This window comes from Camelina sativa, chromosome 9, assembly GCF_030686135.1.
Source record: "Camelina sativa cultivar CO46 ecotype springtype chromosome 9, ASM3068613v1".
NCBI classification, from domain to species: Eukaryota; Viridiplantae; Streptophyta; class Magnoliopsida; order Brassicales; family Brassicaceae; genus Camelina; species Camelina sativa.
Window position 1 is genome coordinate 24,134,481 of NC_141888.1, and position 23,602 is coordinate 24,158,082.

General features: G+C 38.8%; 3 protein-coding genes and 1 non-coding gene across 4 annotated transcripts; 2 read left to right on the top strand and 2 right to left on the bottom strand.

The window, feature by feature from the left end:
- Positions 1-2,843: 2,843 nt before the first annotated feature.
- LOC147938645 (small nucleolar RNA R71) lies at positions 2,844-2,950 on the bottom strand. Its single transcript, XR_015567527.1, has one exon. It is a non-coding gene; the product is annotated as a small nucleolar RNA R71 (small nucleolar RNA).
- An 11,135-nt stretch (positions 2,951-14,085) lies between these two features.
- On the top strand, positions 14,086-15,105 carry LOC147938646 (uncharacterized). Its single transcript, XM_087465699.1, has one exon. It carries the CDS (start codon positions 14,086-14,088, stop codon positions 15,103-15,105), a length of 1,020 nt encoding a protein of 339 aa, XP_087321825.1.
- Positions 15,106-19,077: 3,972 nt separating this feature from the next.
- On the top strand, positions 19,078-19,506 carry LOC147938647 (uncharacterized). Its single transcript, XM_087465700.1, has one exon. It carries the CDS (start codon positions 19,078-19,080, stop codon positions 19,504-19,506), a length of 429 nt encoding a protein of 142 aa, XP_087321826.1.
- Positions 19,507-22,721: 3,215 nt separating this feature from the next.
- On the bottom strand, positions 22,722-23,396 carry LOC104715377 (uncharacterized). Its single transcript, XM_010432788.1, has one exon. It carries the CDS (start codon positions 23,394-23,396, stop codon positions 22,722-22,724), a length of 675 nt encoding a protein of 224 aa, XP_010431090.1.
- Between the last annotated feature and the right edge of the window lie 206 nt (positions 23,397-23,602).

Genomic DNA, 23,602 nt, shown 5'->3' on the forward strand with positions numbered 1-23,602 from the left:
TCTTGTGATGTTGTTTGAAATTTGGAACTAAAAATATTTTTGAGAGGACAGGGCACGAGTTCATAGCTGCAGTGGTGTACTCTTCCGTCTTCGGTTAAAATATTTTACTGCAGTGTGTACTCTTCCGTCTAGACAGGACACGAGTTCATAGCTGACATATAACTCCTATAATTTCATGGTATTTATAGACAGAACATAGCTTAATACTACATGGATGACTTATTGTGATAACATATTGATGTTCATATATTTTGCCTTGTTTTCCTTTAGTTTATTCACATCTTTTGCATCTTTTTCTATCCATTTAGGCCATTATTGTGTAGCTTTTGATCCAATCATGCATTAGAGTTTAGTTGCATTGCATTTGCATGTTTTCATGCATAAACAGGTGATTTTGGAGCTTAAGGAGCATGGAAACAATGGAGAAGAGATGTGAGGCAATCATGAGGAGGAAACAAGGGAGTTAAGGCTGAAACAACAAGGTCCGTAGTCCAACTCGACCGCACACTCGACCAGACACTCAACCGTGTGCTGAGGAGGACTCGACCGAGTGGAGATTGCACGTGAGAAGCCAGCTCGACCCCTAGCTCGACCGAGCACAGGTCGAGTTGACCAAGCCGTTGACTGCTTTGCTTTTTCTATTTTTAGGGCTTCCACTTCCCCACTATATAAGGCTTTGTACCTGCAGCCACCAAAGAGTCCAGTCTTTTGTCCAGCTTTTTAGATATTCTCTAAACCTAGTTTTTACCTTTTTTAGCTTTATTCCTTTTGCATTTTATTTTTATTAGATCTTGTACTTGTTTAAGAAAACTCTTAGATTCTTCAATATTGTTGGTTCAATAACTTTCTTAATATTGAGAATTTGAGTTTCATCCTTTCATCAATATTGTAGATCTCTATTTCATCTTTCATTTAATGCAAGTTTCAACATTTTCTGGGTTTTTGACTTTGATCATCATGTATTGTTGTGAGTAGTTTGCTTAGGATCTTGAGGATGGTTAGGATGGATTGATCTTGTGGTTTATTTGATTTGGTCAAGCTTGATTGTTGTAGATCTCTTCTAGGCTAGATGTCCTTAATGCTGATCCTATATCTGAGAGGGTTGGATCTGATCTCAAGCTTCTTAGCATCACACCAATGTTTAAGAAGCATAGATAAGGCTAGATCTAGAGCTTACCATTAGGCTTGCTAAGAGATTAGAGGTCTTGTTTGGTTTGAGATGTATTGCTTAATGCCTGCTTGTGTAGATTCTTTAATGTGTGAGAACAAGTCTAGAGTTGCATAGGTTTGATTGTTTCTTGACCATGAGAGTGGGAGAAACTTGTCTTAGATTTATATGTCTAGAGGTTAGCTCAAAGTTTGCTTGAGATTTGTTGACCAAGTTAGATAGCCACAATGATCAGTTCATCCCATGAATCCATCCTCAGGAACCTTCTTTGTTTATTGATTTTAAATTCTTAATCTTGTAGCTTGCTTGTTGTTTGATTTGTTTTAGCATTGCTCTGTTTTTATTGTCTTGCTCTGTTTTCACGTTTAAGTCCAACTCGACCACCCACTCGACCTACACTCGGTCGAGTGCTTGCTCGAGTTCATCCCCAGAACTCTTGTTTATGATTTGTGATTGTCTTGTTTCATTCCTGTTTCATTCCAGTTGCATTCATTTAGTTTTCAGTTCATTAATTGTCTTGCATTAGTTCATTAGTAGTAATTTCTGTTTCTGTTCTTGCTTCATTACAGTTACAATCATTCTGTTTCATTTGCATTTAGTTCTTAGTTCTTGTAGTTTACCTTCTGCATCTTTACATTTCCATCTTAGGATTGTTAGTGACAAACAATCATCATATTTGTCTTAACTTAGATTCATATGCACATCTTAATTGCTCACAAACACTCATTTAGGATTGATACCTCTTATACTGCAACAGCATAAGGGGAATTGAAACACCCATCCATCATTCCATTCATATATCACCATTGCATACATTCATCACACATCATTCCACCACCACAAAATACCTTGTTTCAATTTGGCGTCGTTGCCCATTTGAGTGTGTTTTTGTGACATTTAGGATCCATATTAGTCTAAGATTAAGTTCGTTTAAACACTTGTGAGGTTTCTGGACTTGAATCTTCTGTTTCTGGGTTGAAGTTCCATTTCAGGTACCACTCGACCGTCAACTCGACCACCACTCGACCGAGCAGTGATCGAGCACTTGATCGAGCCAGACGCCGTGTACATTTGGACATCAGTTTCCAGTCGACTTGATCACCAACAAGAGCCTGTGCTCAGTCGCTTGCCTGGGAAAAATCGTTTGTGTTTGTTGATGCACACAAGGTCTAAAGGAAAGGACCATCTTCTCAAGCATATTGACAACATCCACAAGGTGACAAAGGGTTTGGGAACTAAGCAAAGGAGAGTTGTTCAGGACCAACAAGAGGTTATAGTAGCAATGGATCATCAGGATCAGGTTCAGAGACCAAGGAACATTGGTGCTGGAGATGCACCCAACACTCACAACCAAAGGGCTGGAATTGTGCCTCCAACTGTAGCAAACAACAACTTTGAAATAAAGAGTGGATTAATCTCCATGATCCAGGCCAACAAATTTCATGGATTGCCAATGGAGGACCCACTTGATCATTTGGATGAGTTTGACAGAATCTGTAGCTTAACCAAGATAAATGGAGTAAGTGAAGATGGTTTCAAGTTGAGGCTCTTTCCATTCTCACTTGGAGACAAGGCTCACCTTTGGGAGAAGACTCTTCCTACTGGAGCAATAACAACTTGGGATGATTGCAAGAAGGCTTTCTTGGCCAAATTCTTCTCCAATGCAAGGACTGCTAGATTGAGAAATGAAATCTCTGGATTTGCTCAAAGGAACAATGAGACCTTTTGTGAGGCATGGGAAAGGTTCAAAGGATATCAGACTCAATGTCCTCATCATGGTTTCAGCAATGAGTCACTTTTGAGTACCTTGTATAGAGGAGTGCTTCCAAAGATAAGGATGTTGCTTGACACAGCTTCTAATGGGAACTTCCTCAACAAGAATGTAGAAGAAGGCTGGGAGTTAGTAGAGAATCTTGCTCAATCTGATGGCAATTATAATGAGGATTATGACAGAACCATAAGGAGCTCCACAACTGATCAAGAGGACAAGTATAAGAAAGATTTGAAGATGGTCAATGAGAAGCTTGACAAGATCCTTCTTAGCCAGTCCAAGTCTATTCACTTCATTGGTGAAGAAGAGGCTCAAGTTCAAGAGGGGGAGACTAAGTTTGCTGAGTTGTGCTACATGCAGAATCAAGGAGGATTCAAAGGCTACAACCAAGGAGGGTTCAAGAACAACAACCTCTCTTATAGGAGTACCAATGTGGCTAATCCTCAAGACCAAGTCTATCCACCTCAACAGCCTCAACAGCAACAAACCTACATCCCCAAACAACAACACCAAATGTTCCAGCCTCAGTTGTGTCCCCCACCAGGGTTTCAGACTAACCAAGGCCAAGAACAAGACTTAAGAGCTATGATGCAACAGTTGTTGATTGGGCAAACACAAGGAAAGATTGAGGAAACCAAGCAATTTGCTGAGTTGAACCAAAGGTTAACATCACAGTACAATGATCTGAATATGAAGTTTGAGGGTCTTAATTCAAGAGTGAAGTATATGGAGGGTAACATAGCATCTACTTCAGCTCCAAAACCCAACCAACTCCCTGGAAAAGCTGTTCAAAATCCAAGGGAGTTCACAGCCAAAGCCATTCAATTTCAAGAGGAAGGAGTCACTGAAGACAGTGAAGTCCAAGTTTGGGGGAATTCATTAGTTACTGAAGCTCCAAGTGACATTTGTGCAAAGCAACAGGAGCTCAAAAGCAAACTCGACCAGGAGCTCGACCACACACTCGACCGAGTGCATGCTCGAGTGGTCGATCGAGCTGGGGACTCCGAAGCTGTCAAGCCTGATAAGTACATTCCTCCTGCTTACAAGCCTCCACTACCATTCCCTGGGCGTTTCAAAGCACAGAGGATCAAGGAGTTAAGGGAAATCATTGAGAAAAAGGAGATGTTGGCTAAGCAACAAGAGGAAGAAAGGGTTTTGAAGGAAGAAGCTTTGGTTGAGAAAAAGGAAGAAGTGATGGCTATTCAAGAGATCATCATAGCTTACCAAGAAGAAGAGAGAGGACCTGCCTTGGAACAGTATGCACCATATCCTCTCTATAGAGATTTTCTGCTTGATTTGTCAGTAAAGAAGGCTCAAGCTCAAGATGAGAAGGATCTTGAGAACCTTGGAGGAGTGATCATCCCACTTAAGCTTAAGGACCCAGGGCCATTCTATCTGCCTTGCACAATCAGTTACCTCCACTACAATCAATGTCTTTGTGATTTGGGAGCTTCAACAAGTGTGATGCCATACTCCCTAGCTCAAAAGCTTGGGAGAACTGATTTCAAATCCACTAAACTCCATGTGTGCCTAGCTGATGGGACAAATAGAGAGGTAGTTGGAAGGTTGGAGAATGTCCCACTCAAGATAGGGAAGGCAAGGGTTCACACTGATTTTGTGGTCATAGAGATGGACAAGGAGCCTGAAGATCCAATCTTGTTAGGGAGGCCATTTTTAGCCACTGTTGGAGCAGTAATAGATGTCAAGGAAGGTCTTGTGACCTTGAACATTGCTGAGGATACAGTCATGAAGTTCAACATCTACAACCCAACCAACCTGCCTACTATTGATGATCAACCCTTCACTATCAAAGAGAGAGTTGATCATGAGGTTTTCAAGGATGAAGGAGAACCTAAGGCTGAGCTTCCACTTCAAGAGGATTCTGTTGAGAAGCTTAAGAGGTCAGTTCAAGAGCTGTCAAGTATGGTTGAGGATCTCAAAGTCAAGCTGAACAAGAGGTCTTTGAGGAAAGCAAGACCTAGGCTCAAATTTAAGAAGAAGTATGGTTTGTGTGCTAAGGGTGAGGTGATCAAGGATCAACTTCACAGTGACCAAGAGGTTCCAGGGAGGATTTCATCACCTCCTTGGTATCTAGACCAAAGTTAAGAAGGAAACCAAAGTCAAGCTTAGTGACTTTAAACAAGCTCACTAGGGAGGAAGTCCCTAAGGTATCCTTTGTAAATATGGTTTTAATTCTTAGTAGTTTTGATGTGTTTTCTTTTATGTTTTTGTTGGACAGGCTTTTAGTGAGAATGTAGTGGGTTAAGGAGAGTTGTGGACTTGGAGAAGAAAACTAGCAGGCCCACTCGACCAGTCCACGAGAGGTACTCGGCTGAGCTGGGTGTGAATTAAGGCCCATTTCATCTTCAAACCGTTAGGACGATCGAGTGGAGGGAAGAACAAGGAGAAAAATTTTGAAATTTCAAAATTGGTCAAGGAGCTCGACCACGTGCTGGTCGAGTGTGCGGTCGAGCTACAGCCAAAAGCAAGTCAAAGATTCCCAATTCAAATTTGAATGGTATGGACGCTCCACCCTTGTCTCCTTGTCCCCTTAGCTTCTTTAAATAGCCCTTGCACGATCCTATGCATCTCACATTCTCTCATTTGCTCAAAACACTTAAATTCAAGCTCTAAAATCTCTTTCAAAGTTCATCTCTTGCTCAAGCTTTGTTCTTTCAAGTTTTTGGGTCACTAACCTATTAACTTTGAGCTTTGAGTTTATTTCCCTCAGTTTCTTTTGAAAATGTCTTCCAAGATCACCAGAAAGTCTCACCAAACCGCTGCAAGCTCCATGGAACGTCGTGATGCTGACCTTGAATCAAGAGGAGAAACTGGGAGAGTCACTCGACGGGCCACTCGATCGACCACTCGACCGTGTGCTGATTCGAGCAGTCGGTCGAGCCAGATGCCGTATCCAAGGAGAGAATCTGTTGAGGAAGATCCTGAAAGGACTGAGAGTGAGGAGGAAAGAGAGCCTATTATCAATGAGTTTATGAGGAAACACAAGGCCAAAGGGAAGAGGCCAGCTGTTGAAGTTGAGGAAGTGAGTGAAAGTGAAAGTGAGGAGATGTATGAAGAAGAAGAATTGAGGGATGATGGAGAAGCTGAGTCTTGTGGGCTGACAAAGAGACAGCTTTATGATGCTTTCATGAGGATGGAGTTCCTGGGAACAAGATATCCTCACAAGGAGACCATGGAGAAGCTTGCCATTGATGAGGATGTGGAATACCTCTTTGAGAAGAGCAATCTCACCAAGTTCATGGGGCTGTGTATGGAAGGTTACAAGGAGGAAAGCTGTGAGTTCCTAGCCACTGTCAAGCTGCACACATATGCAAGGAAGAGTGCTGAACATGGAGCTGGTCACATCTCTTTCACTATCAAAGGGAAAAGGCATGAGCTTTCAATGAAGGAGATAGCAAGTGTGTTTGGATTTGAGGTTGGGAGCAATAGGATTTTGATGATCCCAAGAGAAGAACTGTTAGCTGTGTGGGAAACCATTGGGGATAACAAGTACTATTCATCCTCCAACTCCAAGAGCTCAAGGATAAGGAGCCCAGTCCTAAGGTACTTCCACAAGGCCCTTGCCAATACCTTCTTTGCAAGGAAGGAAACTGGGAACATCAATGAGGGGGAGCTTAAGATGATTGACTTGGCTCTCAATGGAGTCATCTTACAAGCAAGAAATGGTACAATCATCCTTGGGAGCACTGTGGAGACTGACTTGGGAATGGTGCTAATTTACCACATGATCCAATTGAGAAGTTGGGTAGGAAAGTTGGAGAACAAAGGGTCAAGAGGAGCACTAACCATTGGAGGCATCATCACTCCAATCCTACAAGCTGCTAGAGTTCAACTTAGAGGAGAAAGGGTCTCACCAAGATGGGTTGACTCAAGCTACCTCACTTCTACTCTCATCCTAGCCAAGGAAATGCATCAAGGGAACCACATCTTCAACTTTGAGCTTCCAACACTTGGGAAAAAGCAACTTATATTGCCTAACCAAGAGCTCACCACCATTCAAGAAGGAGCAAACATTGATTTTTGGCCAGCTGAGGAGCATTGGTTTGATGGGGTGATTCAACATAGAGTTGAGGAAGCTAGGAATGCACAAGTAGCTGATGGAGAGGAGCAGTTCTACTTTGAAGATTATGAGCCTAACCCAAGAGATAGTAGAGGAGTGAGGGAGAATGCCAAGAGGTTGACTCTTTTACAAAAATGGGGAAAGTGGCATGGAAAGAGGTTTGATAAGCTGAAGAAGAAGGTGACCAACATGGCTAAGTCTATCAAAGGCTTGAAGAAGGAGATTGCTGAGCTGAAGAGTGGAAACTCATCTCCTAGTCAACATTCAAGCCCTTTGAGGAGAAGCAGCTCAACTAGAGCACTTTCAAGGGTTGGGGAACCTGTGGAACCAGCTAGGGCTTCAATGTATGAGCCAAATCAGAGGAAGAGGAGCTCAAGTACCCGCGAACATCAGTTTTCGAGGCACTCGACCGGGTCACTCGAGCACCCACTCGACCGAGCACCTCCAATGCACTCGGCCGAGCACCTTCCCAGACCACCCTATGGCTTCCCACCTCCAGCTGCTTATCCAGGTTATCCAAATTACCCTCCCTTCCCACCCTAATACTTTATGGATCCAGCACTATACCAGCAGTACCAGCAGTACCAGACTCAAGAAATGGAGACACGCGGTCCAGCTCGACCCCCCCAGTCGGACATGCACTCGACCGAGTCCAGGTCGATCTCCATAGTCGAGCTGCCCCAAAGTCCATCTCCAAGCCACCAGCCTGACCCCAACTACTCCTATGACAGCATGCAGATGGATGTGGACAACTTCTTCCACAACCCCTAAGGTACCACTATCACCTTACCATTGTTTATACCATTGCATTTGATGTTGTGTTTTGTGTTTAAATCTTGAATCCTCTCACAACTTTCTTTAACACAAGGGACTGTGTGATTTAAGTTTGGGGGAGGGTTTGAGATAGCATTTGATGTTGTGTTTTGTTTTCTTATTTCAAATTTTTATCATCATCATGTTAGAACTTGCATTAGCATCTAAGGCATAGAAAAACCATAAAAATTTGAAAAATTTAAAAAAAATCTTCATAAAAAAAAGAGTGTTCATGTAGTTTGCATTGCATATTAGGATCTTGTTTAGCATGTTTCATGTAGAATTGTATAATATTTGCATTAGGGATCTATGATGAGTTTGCCTTGCTAGCTAGCTTATTCACTAGACTAGGATCAATGCCCAAGTTATTAGTACTTTGATGCTAGTTGAGTAGTTAGAAGAATAAGATTGAACCAAGCTTTGAATTCCTGCATTGCATTTGGTCTATTTTGAAGCATGCTGAGATTTGAAACCATTTCCTATTTATAAGAACCTAATATTTACTTTCAATTATCAATGTGTGCATTGCTTTAAACTCATGGATACCATATACATACTTGGATCATCTTTCTCCTTTTTACCACTCTTGTTGATCCAAGTAGCTGATTAAATCATTAAGATCAGTTCCCCTACCCCTAAACCAAACCTTCTTTCAAGCCTTGTTTATTCTTGAGTGTGTGAGGCCTATTTTTGGGATTGAGCTTGGTAGAAAGTGTTAGGTTTGAACTGACAAGAGTAAGACCTTGTGTAGTTCTAGTTTGCATTTTTCAAACTAGATAGGACTAGTGGTTCACTTGTTGGGTTTGGGACTTGGCTGTTGTGAAAAGAAAAGAAAGAAAAGAGAAAGAAAAAGGGTAGAGTCTTTAAGAGGAGATTGTGTTTAAGCAAAGTATAGTGAAAGGATGGGAAGTAAAGTGTTGATTAAAATGGTTCTAGTTAAGGAAAAGAAAAGAAAGAAAAGGAAAGATTAGCAAAAATGCTTATATGTCTTATGAATAAGAAGAAAAGAGAACCATAGCAAATAAGTAAGATTCCCCCATCCCACTAGAAAGATCAAATAAGAAACATCTCCTAAGACTTGAAAACCAAAAGAGAAAAGGGTTAAAGAGAAAAGAAGAAGCAAAGGGTAGCACTAGGATCATTTGGGTTTAGATTGATAGGATGAAGTCTTTGGGTGCCTTTGGGTAGACAAGGTTTTATTCTTGTATGTGTCTAAGTGTTCTTACCTTTAGCATTCTTCTAAAGCTCAATCCATTTTCATGAGAGAACCTTGATTTTGATAAACCCACTCTAAACAGAGACCATCATTGTCTCAAAACCCTTTATTACCAAGCCAAATGAGTTTAAGCATTGCATAGATTTGATCCATGTTCTTGTTTAATGAATGTTAAAGGAAATGGTTGATTTGAATGCATGTGGATGTCTTAGGCTCAAATCAATAAAGGTTGTGAAATGCTTGTCTAAAGTCTTTTATTCCAGCTCATTCAACTTGCATCATAGTATTAGTAATTTGGACATTGATTCTAGATGGTCTATTTGCAAGCTTAAGGAGCTGAGATCCCACTTTCAAACCTCACTTACCTTCTTATGTCTTTGATTATTTGCTGGAGGGCAAGCAAAGACTAAGTTTGGGGGTGTTGATGTTCATATATTTTGCCTTGTTTTCCCTTAGTTTATTCACATCTTTTGCATCTTTTTCTATCCATTTAGGCCATTATTGTGTAGCTTTTGATCCAATCATGCATTAGAGTTTAGTTGCATTGCATTTGCATGTTTTCATGCATAAACAGGTGATTTTGGAGCTTAAGGAGCATGGAAACAATGGAGAAGAGATGTGAGGCAATCATGAGGAGGAAACAAGGGAGTTAAGGCTGAAACAACAAGGTCCGTAGTCCAACTCGACCGCACACTCGACCAGACACTCGACCGTGTGCTGAGGAGGACTCGACCGAGTGGAGATTGCACGTGAGAAGCCAGCTCGACCCCTAGCTCGACCGAGCACAAGTCGAGTTGACCAAGCCGTTGACTGCTTTGACTTTTTCTATTTTTAGGGCTTCCACTTCCCCACTATATAAGGCTTTGTACCTGCAGCCACCAAAGAGTCCAGTCTTTTGTCCAGCTTTTTAGATATTCTCTAAACCTAGTTTTTACCTTTTTTAGCTTTATTCCTTTTGCATTTTATTTTTATTAGATCTTGTACTTGTTTAAGAAAACTCTTAGATTCTTCAATATTGTTGGTTCAATAACTTTCTTAATATTGAGAATTTGAGTTTCATCCTTTCATCAATATTGTAGATCTCTATTTCATCTTTCATTTAATGCAAGTTTCAACATTTTCTGGGTTTTTGACTTTGATTATCATGTATTGTTGTGAGTAGTTTGCTTAGGATCTTGAGGATGGTTAGGATGGATTGATCTTGTGGTTTATTTGATTTGGTCAAGCTTGATTGTTGTAGATCTCTTCTAGGCTAGATGTCCTTAATGCTGATCCTATATCTGAGAGGGTAGGATCTGATCTCAAGCTTCTTAGCATCACACCAATGTTTAAGAAGCATAGATAAGGCTAGATCTAGAGCTTACCATTAGGCTTGCTAAGAGATTAGAGGTCTTGTTTGGTTTGAGATGTATTGCTTAATGCCTGCTTGTGTAGATTCTTTACTGTGTGAGAACAAGTCTAGAGTTGCATAGGTTTGATTGTTTCTTGACCATGAGAGTGGGAGAAACTTGTCTTAGATTTATATGTCTAGAGGTTAGCTCAAAGTTTGCTTGAGATTTGTTGACCAAGTTAGATAGCCACAATGATCAGTTCATCCCATGAATCCATCCTCAGGAACCTTCTTTGTTTATTGATTTTAAAGTCTTAATCTTGTAGCTTGCTTGTTGTTTGATTTGTTTTAGCATTGCTCTGTTTTTATTGTCTTGCTCTGTTTTCACGTTTAAGTCCAACTCGACCACCCACTCGACCTACACTCGGTCGAGTGCTTGCTCGAGTTCATCCCCAGAACTCTTGTTTATGATTTGTGATTGTCTTGTTTCATTCCTGTTTCATTCCAGTTGCATTCATTTAGTTGTCAGTTCATTAATTGTCTTGCATTAGTTCATTAGTAGTAGTTTCTGTTTCTGTTCTTGCTTCATTACAGTTACAATCATTCTGTTTCATTTGCATTTAGTTCTTAGTTCTTGTAGTTTACCTTCTGCATCTTTACATTTCCATCTTAGGATTGTTAGTGACAAACAATCATCATATTTGTCTTAACTTAGATTCATATGCACATCTTAATTGCTCACAAACACTCATTTAGGATTGATACCTCTTATACTGCAACAGCATAAGGGGAATTGAAACACCCATCCATCATTCCATTCATATATCACCATTGCATACATTCATCACACATCATTCCACCACCACAAAATACCTTGTTTCACATATTAACAATACCGCTGTGTTTTTTTAGCTGTGGATGTTCTCTATTACTAGTCTGTATGCGAATATAACATATGGCAGTAGACTAGCATTATACTCTGGATTTTGTATAAAATGGTGCATTCAGTGCTGCTAAATGTTGTTTGTGCATTTTTCCGTCACAATTGGCTACAAATGTTATCGTACATGATTGTACTTTTTTTTTTAAACTAAATCCGCAATTTTTATAACATTGTATAGCTTGTTTATATTACTTTGTTTATTTTTCCTCATATATATATATATATGTATATTTTTATTTTTTATTTTATTTTGGAAGCCTAACCTGTATGAGAAACTAATTATCTTTCTGGTAGGTTGAAGTCTACATTATAGTTTTCCACCTCCATAATTTAATATATGATAATTCATTTAGAAAGCACAAATAAAAATATGAGAAAGCATAACATGTCGGTTTTAAAATTGAAAAAAAGTTAAGTTGTGTGGAGTCGGTGCCTCACATTTCATATCGCACTTATTTTTGTGTTACACTGTTAATCTAATCTTTTGGTCAATTTATCGGAGCCTATACTGACTACTGCATGCATTTCTGTTGTCAAATTGACAAATTCTATACCATTTCTAGTATACGTAGCGTTTTCAAAAACCCATATTCAATAAAAGCCGTCCTTTGGATTCAACCTCAATTTTGTTTTTGTTAATTCCAGCTTTGAGAAATAAAACTGAGATGCATTGTTGTTATTATGTCCAAAAGCTTCAAGTTTGGAACCAATCGGCAATCACTATTTAACTCGATGAGTGAATACGATTAATTATATTTTGAAGAAAACATAAAAAGAAAAAAAGATGCAAAAACGCGTTTAATAACTTTAAATCTTTGTTGTCAAAAAAAAAAAAAAAAACTTTAAATCTTTTTTCGCCATCATGGCGCAATCACTTTCATGCAGAGAACTTTTAATATTAATTTGCTTATATTTTCAACGTCTAAGTAATTAACAAATTAAGACTGTTCTTCAAATTTTACAATGAAACAAAAACTGAACAGAATTTAAACAAATTTTAGATTAACCTCGGTTCCACTTTACTCCAGATTCGTAAAATACCGGTGATGGTTATGTCCGAACCGACTTCAAGTTGAGTGAAAATGATACTAAGGGGGTGTTATTGGATTAAGGATTTTAATAGATTTTAATTAACCTAGGACATTAGTGGATTTAAAAGTCTAATGCATTTGTGTGGATTTTATAATGCATATAAGGTGGATTTGAAAGTCATTGATAATGAATTTTTGGTGATTGTTATAATTTTTTTTAAGTTATTTATAGAAAAAAAAAAACTTATTCATAAACTGTGTTATACACCAAAACCATATTAAATTAATAACACCCAGAATTTTACACAGATCATGAAAAACTTGAATTAAACTGTATTTGTCTTCAATAGACATAGGGTTAATAACAGATATTGAATCCAGAAAAAGTGTGATTTTATCATAAACCCAGAAAAAAAAGTGTCAGATCATAAACCCAAAAAAAAAAGTTAAAGAACACAAAAAAATTCTTAAAAATAACACAGACATAGGATTTGTGGAGGAAGAAACAGACATTGAACCCAGAAAATAAAAAGTTACAGATCATGAACCCAGAAAAAAATTTAAAGAACACAAAAAAATTCTAAAAAATAACACAGATCTGATGAATAAGTGTGATTATATAAAAGGATTGAGAAAAAAAATCAATAATATGTTAAAGGCTAGAGATCTATCTAGAGAGAGAGGGGAGAAAAAAAATGAAATGCTTGAAAAAAGTGTGGTATTTTGTTTGTTCATTATTGTGAAGCAAAATACGTTGAAATCCAAAATCAAACAAAATCCATTAGATATTGAATAACGCTATATTTTAATGGATTTTTTAAAATACACAATTGAATAACACCTGATTTTTAAATACTTCAAATTCCTTTAAAATCCACAATTCAATAACACCCCCTAAATTGTCTTTAGTTTTGAGCGAAAATAATAATAATTCAAATAAAGCAAAACGCGTTCTATAACTTTGAAATCTTTTTTTTTGGCCATCATGTGCGCAATCACTTTCCAAATTTCCATGCAAATGCAAAGTTGTAGTTACTCGGTGCTTTTGCTTTGGCATGCACGATCATCTTATCTCCTTTGTCTCTTGAGCTTAACCCACTCTGTAGCTAACAGGTGTTGCATCTCTATTGAAAGCTATTTGAATAAGAAAATAGACGTAGCTTGTATTTACTTGGGTAAACAATAGAACTATGACAGCAAAATTACCATCGGACTGCACTCCTCTGATTGAAAAGATACGGCAACGCATCAGCTCCTGGAAGCACCGCTTCTTGTCGTTTGCAGGGAGGCTGCAACTTCTCAGCTCTGTAATAGCTAGCCTCACTAATTTTTGGATTTCCGCGTTTCGTCTTCCCAGTGCTTGTGTTAAGGAGATAGAGCGCATCTGTTGTTGGATAAACTTCAAGACTTAAAGCCCAAGACATTCTTATCAAGGAAGATAAGGACAAGAGAGGCTTAGGACAATTCCTTAAAGGATTAGGAGTTAGTTAGTCCAAATAGAAATAGGAGATTAAGTTCTATATATATCTTTGATTGAGGTGTGATCAAGATATAAGAAAAGAGAGAAAACATTGTTTAGTTTTGAGAGGAGATTTTCTAAGCAATAACATAAGAGAGGTTTCTTATAATACAAAAGTCTTTTCTATCTTATATTTGGTATCAGAGCTTTTGGTTCAATCGATCAAAGAAGTGTTTTCGATTACAGAAGTTTTGAACAAGCAAAACCACAACTATGGGAGAAATTGTTGAAACATCACGTCCGAAGGAGCTAGAGAAAGGGATCTCTCTGCAGTGTCCCCTTCTGACTTCAACAAACTACACGGTATGGTCCATGAGGATGAGGATCATGCTGCGTATTCAGAAAGTGTGGGAAACAATAGAACCAGGATCCGATGATCCAAAGAAGAACGACATCGCTACTGCTTTGTTGTTTCAGTCGATTCCAGAGTCACTCACCATGCAAGTTGGTAACTTGAGTACTCCTAAAGCGATTTGGAACTCAATTCAGTCTAGGAATCTTGGAGCTGAACGTGTCAAGGAGGCTCGTTTGCAGACACTCATGTCAGAATTCGAAAAAATACGAATGACAGAGGGTGATAAGGTCGATGTTTTTGCTGGAAAATTGTCGGAGATTGCAACCAAGGCAGGAGCACTTGGTGAGGTCATTGAAGATTCTAGACTTGTGAAGAAGTTCTTAAACAGTCTACCTAGAAGCAAGTTTATTCACATGGTAGCTTCGCTTAAGCAAGTTCTCAACCTCAACACCACAAGCTTCGAAGATATAGTGGGTAGGTTAAAAGCGTTTGAAGAAAGAATTGCAGGAGAAGGACTTCCTGAAGAAAATCAAACGAAACTGTTGTTCTCCAACTCAGATCAGTTTCAAACGAATTACAACGGTAGTAATAATAGCTTTCGAGGCAGAGGACGTGGTAGAGGGAGAGGCAATGGAGGAAGAGGTTACCGAGGAAGAGGTAGAGGGAGAAACAATTCGCAGTATAACAATCAGTACAATACACAGGATCGGTCAAATACAGAACAGAACAAGACACAAGACAAGAAGGAGAAGACCATTATTTGTTTCTATTGTGACAAACCTGGTCACTACGCTTCACAATGTCCGGAGAAAGTACAGAGAAATCAAGAAGCTAACAAAATCGAAACTTTAGAAACAGAGGAAGCGGACAAAGCTTTGTTCTTACATGAAATTGTCTATTTGAATGAAGAAAGAGTTATTCCAAGAAACTACACCTAGGAAGATGGGATGTGGTATTTAGACAATGGAGCTAGCAACCATATGGCAGGTCATAAGGAGTATTTTTCTGAACTCAACGAAAACATTGGAGGCAAGGTAAAATTTGGAGATGGATCTTGTGTAGAAATAAGAGGTAAAGGATCGATAATTTTTCAGAGTAAAGGTGAGGAACAGGTTCTAGTGAATGATATCTATTACATTCCTGACCTCAAGAGCAATATCTTGAGCCTAGGACAGGCTACAGAAGTTGGCTGTGATGTGCGTGAGAGAATTGGTTGACAGTTCACGATCCAAATGACAGACTGTTGGTGAGAGTGCTGAGATCAACTAGTCGACTGTACAAAATCAGTCTTAAGGTGGGAAGACCAGTCTGTTTGCACTCTCGGATCGAGGATGAAACATGGAAGTGGCATGCTAGGCTTGGCCACATTAACTTTAAGGCTTTGAAAGCTATGTCAACACAGAAGATGGTTCATGGCTTGTCAGAGATTAAAGAAGAGAAGAAGCTGTGCGAATCGTGTCTTGTTGGGAAGCAAACACGGTTGTCATTCCCAAAAGCCACATTGTACCGAGCTTCTAAGCCATTAGAGCTTCTTCACGCTGATCTATGCGGACCTATCACACCCGCAACCTTAGCACATAACAGATATATATTTGTTATTGTGGATGATTTTTCAAGATATATGTGGTCAATCTTGCTAAAAGAGAAAAGTGAGGCGTTTGGGAGCTTTAAGGCGTTCAAGAGTAGTGTGGAGAAGGAACTTGGGAAAGAAATCATTACTCTTCGAACAGACAGAGGTGGTGAATTCACGTCAAACGATTTCAATGTTTTCTGTGAATCAACTGGGATAAAGAGACATCTGACAGCTCCGTATACTCCACAACAGAATGGCGTAGTGGAGAGAAGAAATAGGACTCTCATGGAGATGACAAGGAGCATTCTCAAGGCCATGGAGGTTCCAAACTACTTGTGGGGAGAAGGGGTTCGTCACAGTACCTATGTGATCAACAGGATACCTACTAAGGCACTAAACAACATTACTCCGTATGAATGTTTGCGAGAGAGAAAACCAAACATTGATCACCTGAGAGTGTTTGGGTGTATAGCTTATGCTAAGGCTGATACTGCAGGTCTTAGGAAGTTGGATGATCGTTCGCAGTTGTTAGTTCACCTTGGTATCGAACCTGGATCCAAGGCATATCGACTGTTCAATCCGAATAGAGCAGAAAACAGAGATAACAGAGAACCAGGGATGTTTCTTATGCAATGGAGAGAGATAGAGAATGCTGGAAAAGGACCAATATCATCGAGTTCTGCACAACATGATCACGGTGATGAAAACAGGGCAGACTCAGAGGATGATATGCCTCGAGAAGACAGAATTGAGAACAGAGTCGAAGACGAGGCTGTTTCTACTCAAGAGAATCAACAAACGACATTAAGAAGATCAGAACGACAGGTTAAGAAACCAAAACGGTTTGAGGATTATGTCTTACTTGCAGAAACTGAGAGTGAGATTATGCTCTTGATGATTAATGATGAGCCACGGTTCTATGAAGAAGCTAAAGGAATGCAAGTTTGGAGATTAGCTTGCAAGGATGAGATTGACTCTATCAACAAAAACAAAACTTGGCTTCTTGTTGATAGACCACAAGGTGTGAAGGTAATTGGTCTCAAATGGGTTTTTAAAGTCAAGAGGAATGCAGACGGAACAGTGAACAAATACAAGGCGAGGCTCGTAGCTAAAGAATATGTCCAAGAAAGTGGAGTTGATTATGAAGAAGCTTTTACTCCTGTCGCACGTATGGAGACTATAAGGATGTTGATTGGTATGGCTGCATCAGATGGGTGGGAGATCCATCACTTAGACGTGAAGACGGCTTTCTTACACGGTGAGTTGAAAGAAGACGTCTATGTCGATCAACCCGAAGGATTTGAGATCAAGGGGGAAGAACATCGAGTCTACAAGTTGACAAAAGCTTTGTACGGTCTAAGGCAAGCTCCACGAGCCTGGAACACTATGTTGGATCAAATTCTGAAGGAATTGGGTTTCAAGAGGTGTTTGAAAGAGACTGCAGTATATCGAAAGGAGAAGGGAAGAGATTTGTTGATTGTTGCCGTGTATGTTGATGACCTGTTCATCACGGGAAACAACCTCAGATCAATTGAAGTATTTAAGGCTGGGATGTCATCAAAGTTTGAAATGTCTGATCTCGGTAGGCTCACTTACTATCTCGGAATAGAAGTTCATCAAGGGGTTGATGGCATAACTATCAAGCAAGAAATAGATCCTACTCGGTTTAGAAGGTTTGTTGGTTGCTTGAGATATCTCTTGCACACTCGACCTGATTTGTCTTTTGCGGTGAGTGTTGTAAGTAGGTACATGCAGAGTCCAAGGAAGCCTCATGGGGAAATCATCAAGCAAATCCTGCGATATCTCAGAGGAACAATATCTTATGGTCTTAAGTACAAGCGTGGAGGCAGGAAGGAGATAGTCGGTTTTAGTGATAGCAGTCACAACATCGATCAAGATGATGGAAGAAGCATTACAGGGCACTTGTTTCTTTTCGGTGAGACTCCGATCACATGGTGTACAAGGAAGCAAGACACGGTTGCTATGTCTTCATGTGAGGCTGAGTTCATGGCGGTAACAGAAGGAGCTAAACAGGTTTTGTGGTTGCAGGATTTATTGAGTGAGGTTACAGGGAAGAAGGAAGCTCAAATTATAATGTATGTTGATAATAAATCTGCAATTGCACTTGCGAAGAACCCAGTGTTTCATGGGAAGAGTAAACACATACATAAGAGGTACTACTTTGTGCGTGAATGCATTGAGAGGGAGCTCATCCGTGTGGAGCATGTACCAGGAGTGGAACAAAAGGCTGACATCCTCACCAAAGCATTGGCTAGAGTAAAGTTTGCAGAAATGAGAAGCTTGATAGGAGTTCATGAAGTGAAGAAGGAAGACTTGAAGTTTAAGGGGGAAAATGTTGGATAAACTTCGAGACTTAAAGCCCAAGACATTCTTACCAAGGAAGATAAGGACAAGAGAGGCTTAGGACAGTTCCTTAAAGGATTAGGAGTTAGTTAGTCCAAATAGAAATAGGAGATTAAGTTCTATATATATCTTTGTTGAGGTGTGATCAAGATATAAGAAAAGAGAGAAAACATTGTTTAGTTTTGAGAGGAGATTTTCTAAGCAATAACATAAGAGAGGTTTCTTATAATACAAAAGTCTTTTCTATCTTATATCTGTGCTGCGTTCCTCTGGTCTGGCCCAGAGCTATTGAGTAAAAAGAATAAGTTGGCTTGGTCTGATGTTTGCTTGCCAAAGGTTGAAGGCAGTTTAGGCTTGAGGTCTCTAGCTGAAGCGAATAAAGTTAGCTGTTTTAAGTTAATATGGCGTTTAGTTTCTGGCTCATCATCTCTTTGGATAAATTGGGTTCAACGGGAACTTCTGCGTTCTGCTTCTTTTTGGTCAGTCCCTGACACAACAAGCATGGGTTCTTGGATGTGGAGGAAACTCCTTAAGTATCGGTCTCAGGCTAAAAGTTTTCACATGATGGAGGTCTGCAGTGGATTGCAACCTTCGTTTTGGTTTGATCATTGGTGCCCTCTTGGGCGGTTAATTGATCTTCTTGGCTCAAGAGGCTTTATCGCGATGGGTATCCCTTCCTTAGCTACTGTTGGTTTGGTGGTTTCTACTCACCGTCACCTTTGCCATCGTTGGACCTTTTGAACAAGGTCGAACTCGAGATAACCAATCTTAGAGATAAAGGACTATCTCAAGGAAAGGATGTCTCCCTCTGGCGCCAATCTAACTTGCAGTACAAGCCTCAATTTTCCTCCTCCGACACTTGGCAGCAACTACGTCACCCCCGGCAAACAGTGAACTGGTATCGGGGTATTTGGTTCTCTGGTTCTATTCCGAAGCACTCATTCATGCTTTGGTTAGCTGCAAAAAGTGATTAATGACGGGTGACCGTCTGGCGACTTGGAACAGAGGGGTTGATACAGCTTGCGTTTTTTGTCAGGCACCCATGGAGACGCTAGAGCACCTCTTCTTTACCTGCTCCTACACTTCACGGGTTTGGGCTGATTTATCTCGTAAGCTGTCAGGAAGTCACTACTCGGCTAGTTTCTCTCAGCTTCTTACCCTGTTATCGTCAACTACAATTACTGGGACAGCTCTCTTCATTCTACGTCTTGTTTTCCAAGCTACTCTCCACACAGTTTGGCTGGAGCGAAATCGGCGTCGTCATGGAGAACATCCGACTTCTTCTGATCACATGGTTCAGTTCCTTGACCGACTTATGCGTAACAAGCTCCTCCCCATCCAGCGGCTCTCTCTCCCCAAGCATGCTAATGCTCTGCATGTCTGGCTGGCTACTAGATTCTAAGTTTCAGTTCCTTTTCTATGGTTTACTTTGATCACACTTTCAGTATAAGGATGCATATATTGTACCAAGGACTTTTTTTGGATTGAATATAATTTAACATTCATTCAAAAAAAAAAAAAAAAAAAAAAATACCATCGTTATTTTTTTTCTCTCAGAAAAAATGGTTATTAGAAAAATATCAATAAGCAAAATTTGGTATTTTCAAATAAAACTTATCTAAATTAATCAAGTCGACCATAATAGTATATTAATTCTAGCGGTATATATTTATCTACAAACTAATATTCATTAAGTTCAGAGATATTTTTTTTAATTGTTAAAGTAATAGAAGATTGTGAGCTAAGAGATTTTGATCTAAATAAATTAATGTTGTGGGTGTTACAAACTTCGTAGTTTTGGACCTTGTATAACAACAACTAACAAACAAATTATAGATGAATTCACTTGTACAAACGATATTTGTATTCAAATATGTTAATAATGAATTTAGTTTCCGTATTTTTGACAATGTATAAAATGAAAATGATACATATGCAAAAATTAAAAATTTACATAACAATTTAGCAAATATTTATAGTTATAGAACTATCTATTATATTAAACAGGAAGTGAAAACATCCTACATTCAATCTCAGCAAAATTTTACCGTTTTACCATTAATGAATTTGCCCCTGACGTTGAAATATTTTGCCCCTGGACGTAAATATACTTCTTTCCGGATTAAAAAAAATAAAAAAAAAATCACAGAAATAATCTAATTGCATAAAAAGTTATTTGCAAAACTAGAATTTGCTAAACTAATCCCTAATTTTTATGAAAAAAAACTCTTTGATGTTTAATTGGAGAATACATGACCATAATATAACACGCATAAAATGAATTTTGGGTAATTAATGGGCTTAGATTAGATTGTTTAAAGATCGACGTAAATATAAATTTATGGGTTTATGCATGAAAAAAGCCCGACGACAAAACACCTTCTTGCTGGAAACCCTAAAAACCTAGAAACCCTAAAATGATAGGTCATTTACATCTATAAATACAATGATATCGTATGCTTTCACCATAACCCAAAAAAAAAAAAAGTCTTCTCTTGAATTTTAATAATTCTTTTATCATATTCTCAAATTTATATTTGTATTCTGATCTTGCTGTTTTTAATGACTCATCGACTGATCCCTTTTATTTTCCTGTTCGTATAGTGGTTTCTTGGAAAGCAAGATAAAGTTTTGGTTGTTGTTGGTTCGTCTTCTAATAAAGGTATAATATCATGCTTTTTTTTGGTTGAGTTTTTATAGATTCATTCATATTCTCAATTTTCAATTTGTCTTCTGATTTTGCTGTTTCTTATGATTCACCGACTGAACCTTTTTATTTTCCTGTTCGTGTAGTTGTTACTTGGAAAGCAAAATTTTTGATCTTGCTGTTTTGTATGATTCACCGACTAATGTTATGTGTTTTCCTGTTCGTGTAGTGGTTTCTTGGGAAGCTTTGGTTATGGTTGGTTCACCTTTTTAAAAAGGTATATTATTTTACTTTTTTGGTTGATGTTTTACATTAGCTTCTTTTGTCATGATCTCAACTTTATATTTGTATTCCGATTTTGTGTTTTGGACTGATCGACATATTAATTGTATTTACCTGTTTGTATGGTGGTTTCATATATAATAATATAATAATAATAATTGTTTGATGTAGGTATTATGGAGCAGATTAAACGATACATGAATTTGATTCTAATTAATATCAGGTATTATTTCTTATAATTAGAATGCTTATATCGATTGTATTTCCTTTTATAATTGATTTATAGTTTATAATAGATAATAGTTTTGTCTAAACTTGGATTGCCATATTTGCAGGAATATTATGATCGTAGATACCCATGGATCGATTTACGGGTATTTCATCACAAAACTGTTTTAAATAATCATGTTATATAATTATTCGGAAATTGATAATATTCCATGTTTTAATATGGCTTACTTTTTAAATAAAATATTGAACAGGTTACACCTCAAGAATGCTACAATGAAGATGGTCCTGAGGATAATGTTATGATTCGTTCGACGACTACGACAACTAAATTCTCGGATTGGATTATATTCAATACACAAGCTGCTCAAGCCAAAGAAATCACTTATTCTGAAATTCCAAATCCATTAGTTTGGTGTCGTAAAGAGATGATATGGAAGAGAAAAACAAAAAGAAGACAATTTCAATCGCCATACAATATTCATATAATATTTGTTTCTTTAAATTAATTTGAAATTTATTTAAATGTACCAATAATCTAATTTTTAGTATAATTATCTTTGATCTTTTTGAAATTATTTCACTTTAATGAGTTTTGTATAATATACAGTGTGCTCAAGACAAAGAAATTACTGATGCTGAAATTCCAAATTCAACAGTTTTGTGTCATAAAGAGATGATATGGAAGACAAAATTAAACAGAAGACAATTTCCATCACCATACAATATTCTTATAATATTTGTTTCTTTAAAATAATATAAAATTTATTTAATATAATAATAATCTATTAATTAATATACTGATCTTTTAAACATAGTGTTAAGTTTTTAGAAATTATACCTTTATGAGATATTTGATTATAAACGTTTCTGAGAAGTGTTTTTTTTTTTTTTTTTTTTTGGGCAACCAACTCTTATATTAATAAAACAACGTTTCATCTACACAAGAGGGAGAGTTAAACTACGGGCTTGTTTCGCGAGATTATCAGCGATCAAGTTTTGGTTCAGAGGGATAAAATAGAAATTACAAACAGAGAAACAATTTGATAGATCCAGGATGTCGTGGAGAATCCCGTGAAGGTCCTTCGAGTGGAACTTCGCATTCAAGGCCTTGACTAACAGTTGAGAGTCCGAGGCAAATGAGATGTGTGTGAAACCCGAAGCAATTGCAACTTCCACCGCGGTGAGAGTTGCCGCCGCTTCGACCATCAAAGGGGAGTGGACTTGGTCCACCAGATCTAAGCCCTGTAGGAGGATGTGGTCATTCCGGTCTTTGAAAACCCAACCAAGTCCCGCTTTTTGTTCTGTTTTCCACAAGCATCTGTAAAACAGGTGACCATGTTATTGCTTTGGTATATCCCGCTTGGAGGGAGAGGGATCTTGACTGGTGGGGGGTTTGTAGCTTTTTCGGCTTGGGCTTGTTGCCATTCTTTCGCCCTGGTGGTAGCTAGATTGAGGGCTTATTCCGGTAGGATCTGTTTCTTATTAAACAGGAGCTTGTTGCGAGAAGTCCATAGAACCCAGAGAATCCATGGAGCCAAGGGACCACCGCCAACGCCAGTAGGTGGTAGGCAAACCAACTGATTTACTGTCTTTATGCCTTCAGTGGTTGATGTTATCAGTTGTGGGACGAAATCGATACTGAAGGGGGCCAAATCCCAGACTTGAGTCGCGAAAGGGCAAGTGAAGAACATATGGAGCTCAGACTCGATCTTGGTACAATGCGGGCAATTAACATTCCCCGAGATATTACAGTGAGTAAGGTTGCTTCCCACTGGAATGGCTTGTTGTACAATTTTCCACATCAGGAGTTTAACTTTTTGTGATGCCTTAATACTCCAAATATTCTTTTGCAAGTTAAAGCTGTCAGGATGCGGGGAACTACCTGAGGGAGTTGGACACTGTTCGTTTGATTGACTTACATGGTAACCTGCTTTGGTGGAGTATTGCCCATCAGTTGATGGTAGCCATGCCCACTTGTCTGGGGCGCCTTTCTTGCTAGCTTTAAGCTTTAGGATGTCATCTTTATATGCTGGTAGCACTCTGTTGAGACGATCAATGTTCCAAGAGGATGTGCTTGGTGTGAGGAGGTCAGCCACTGACCACGCTTGAGTTTCCACAGTTGGAGGGCCCATTGAGGTTGTTGGGGTATCAAGGGATAGCCACGGGCTAGTCCAGAGAGGGATTGAGTTACCTGAACAGATAAGATATCCCACATGGGGTTTTAACAAATCTCTACCAATGCATATGCTTCGCCAGTCGTGTGATGCCAAGTTTGATACTGGACAGTCCAAAAGTCTTGTACTGCTGCAATATTTCCCGAGGAGGACCCTGGCTAATA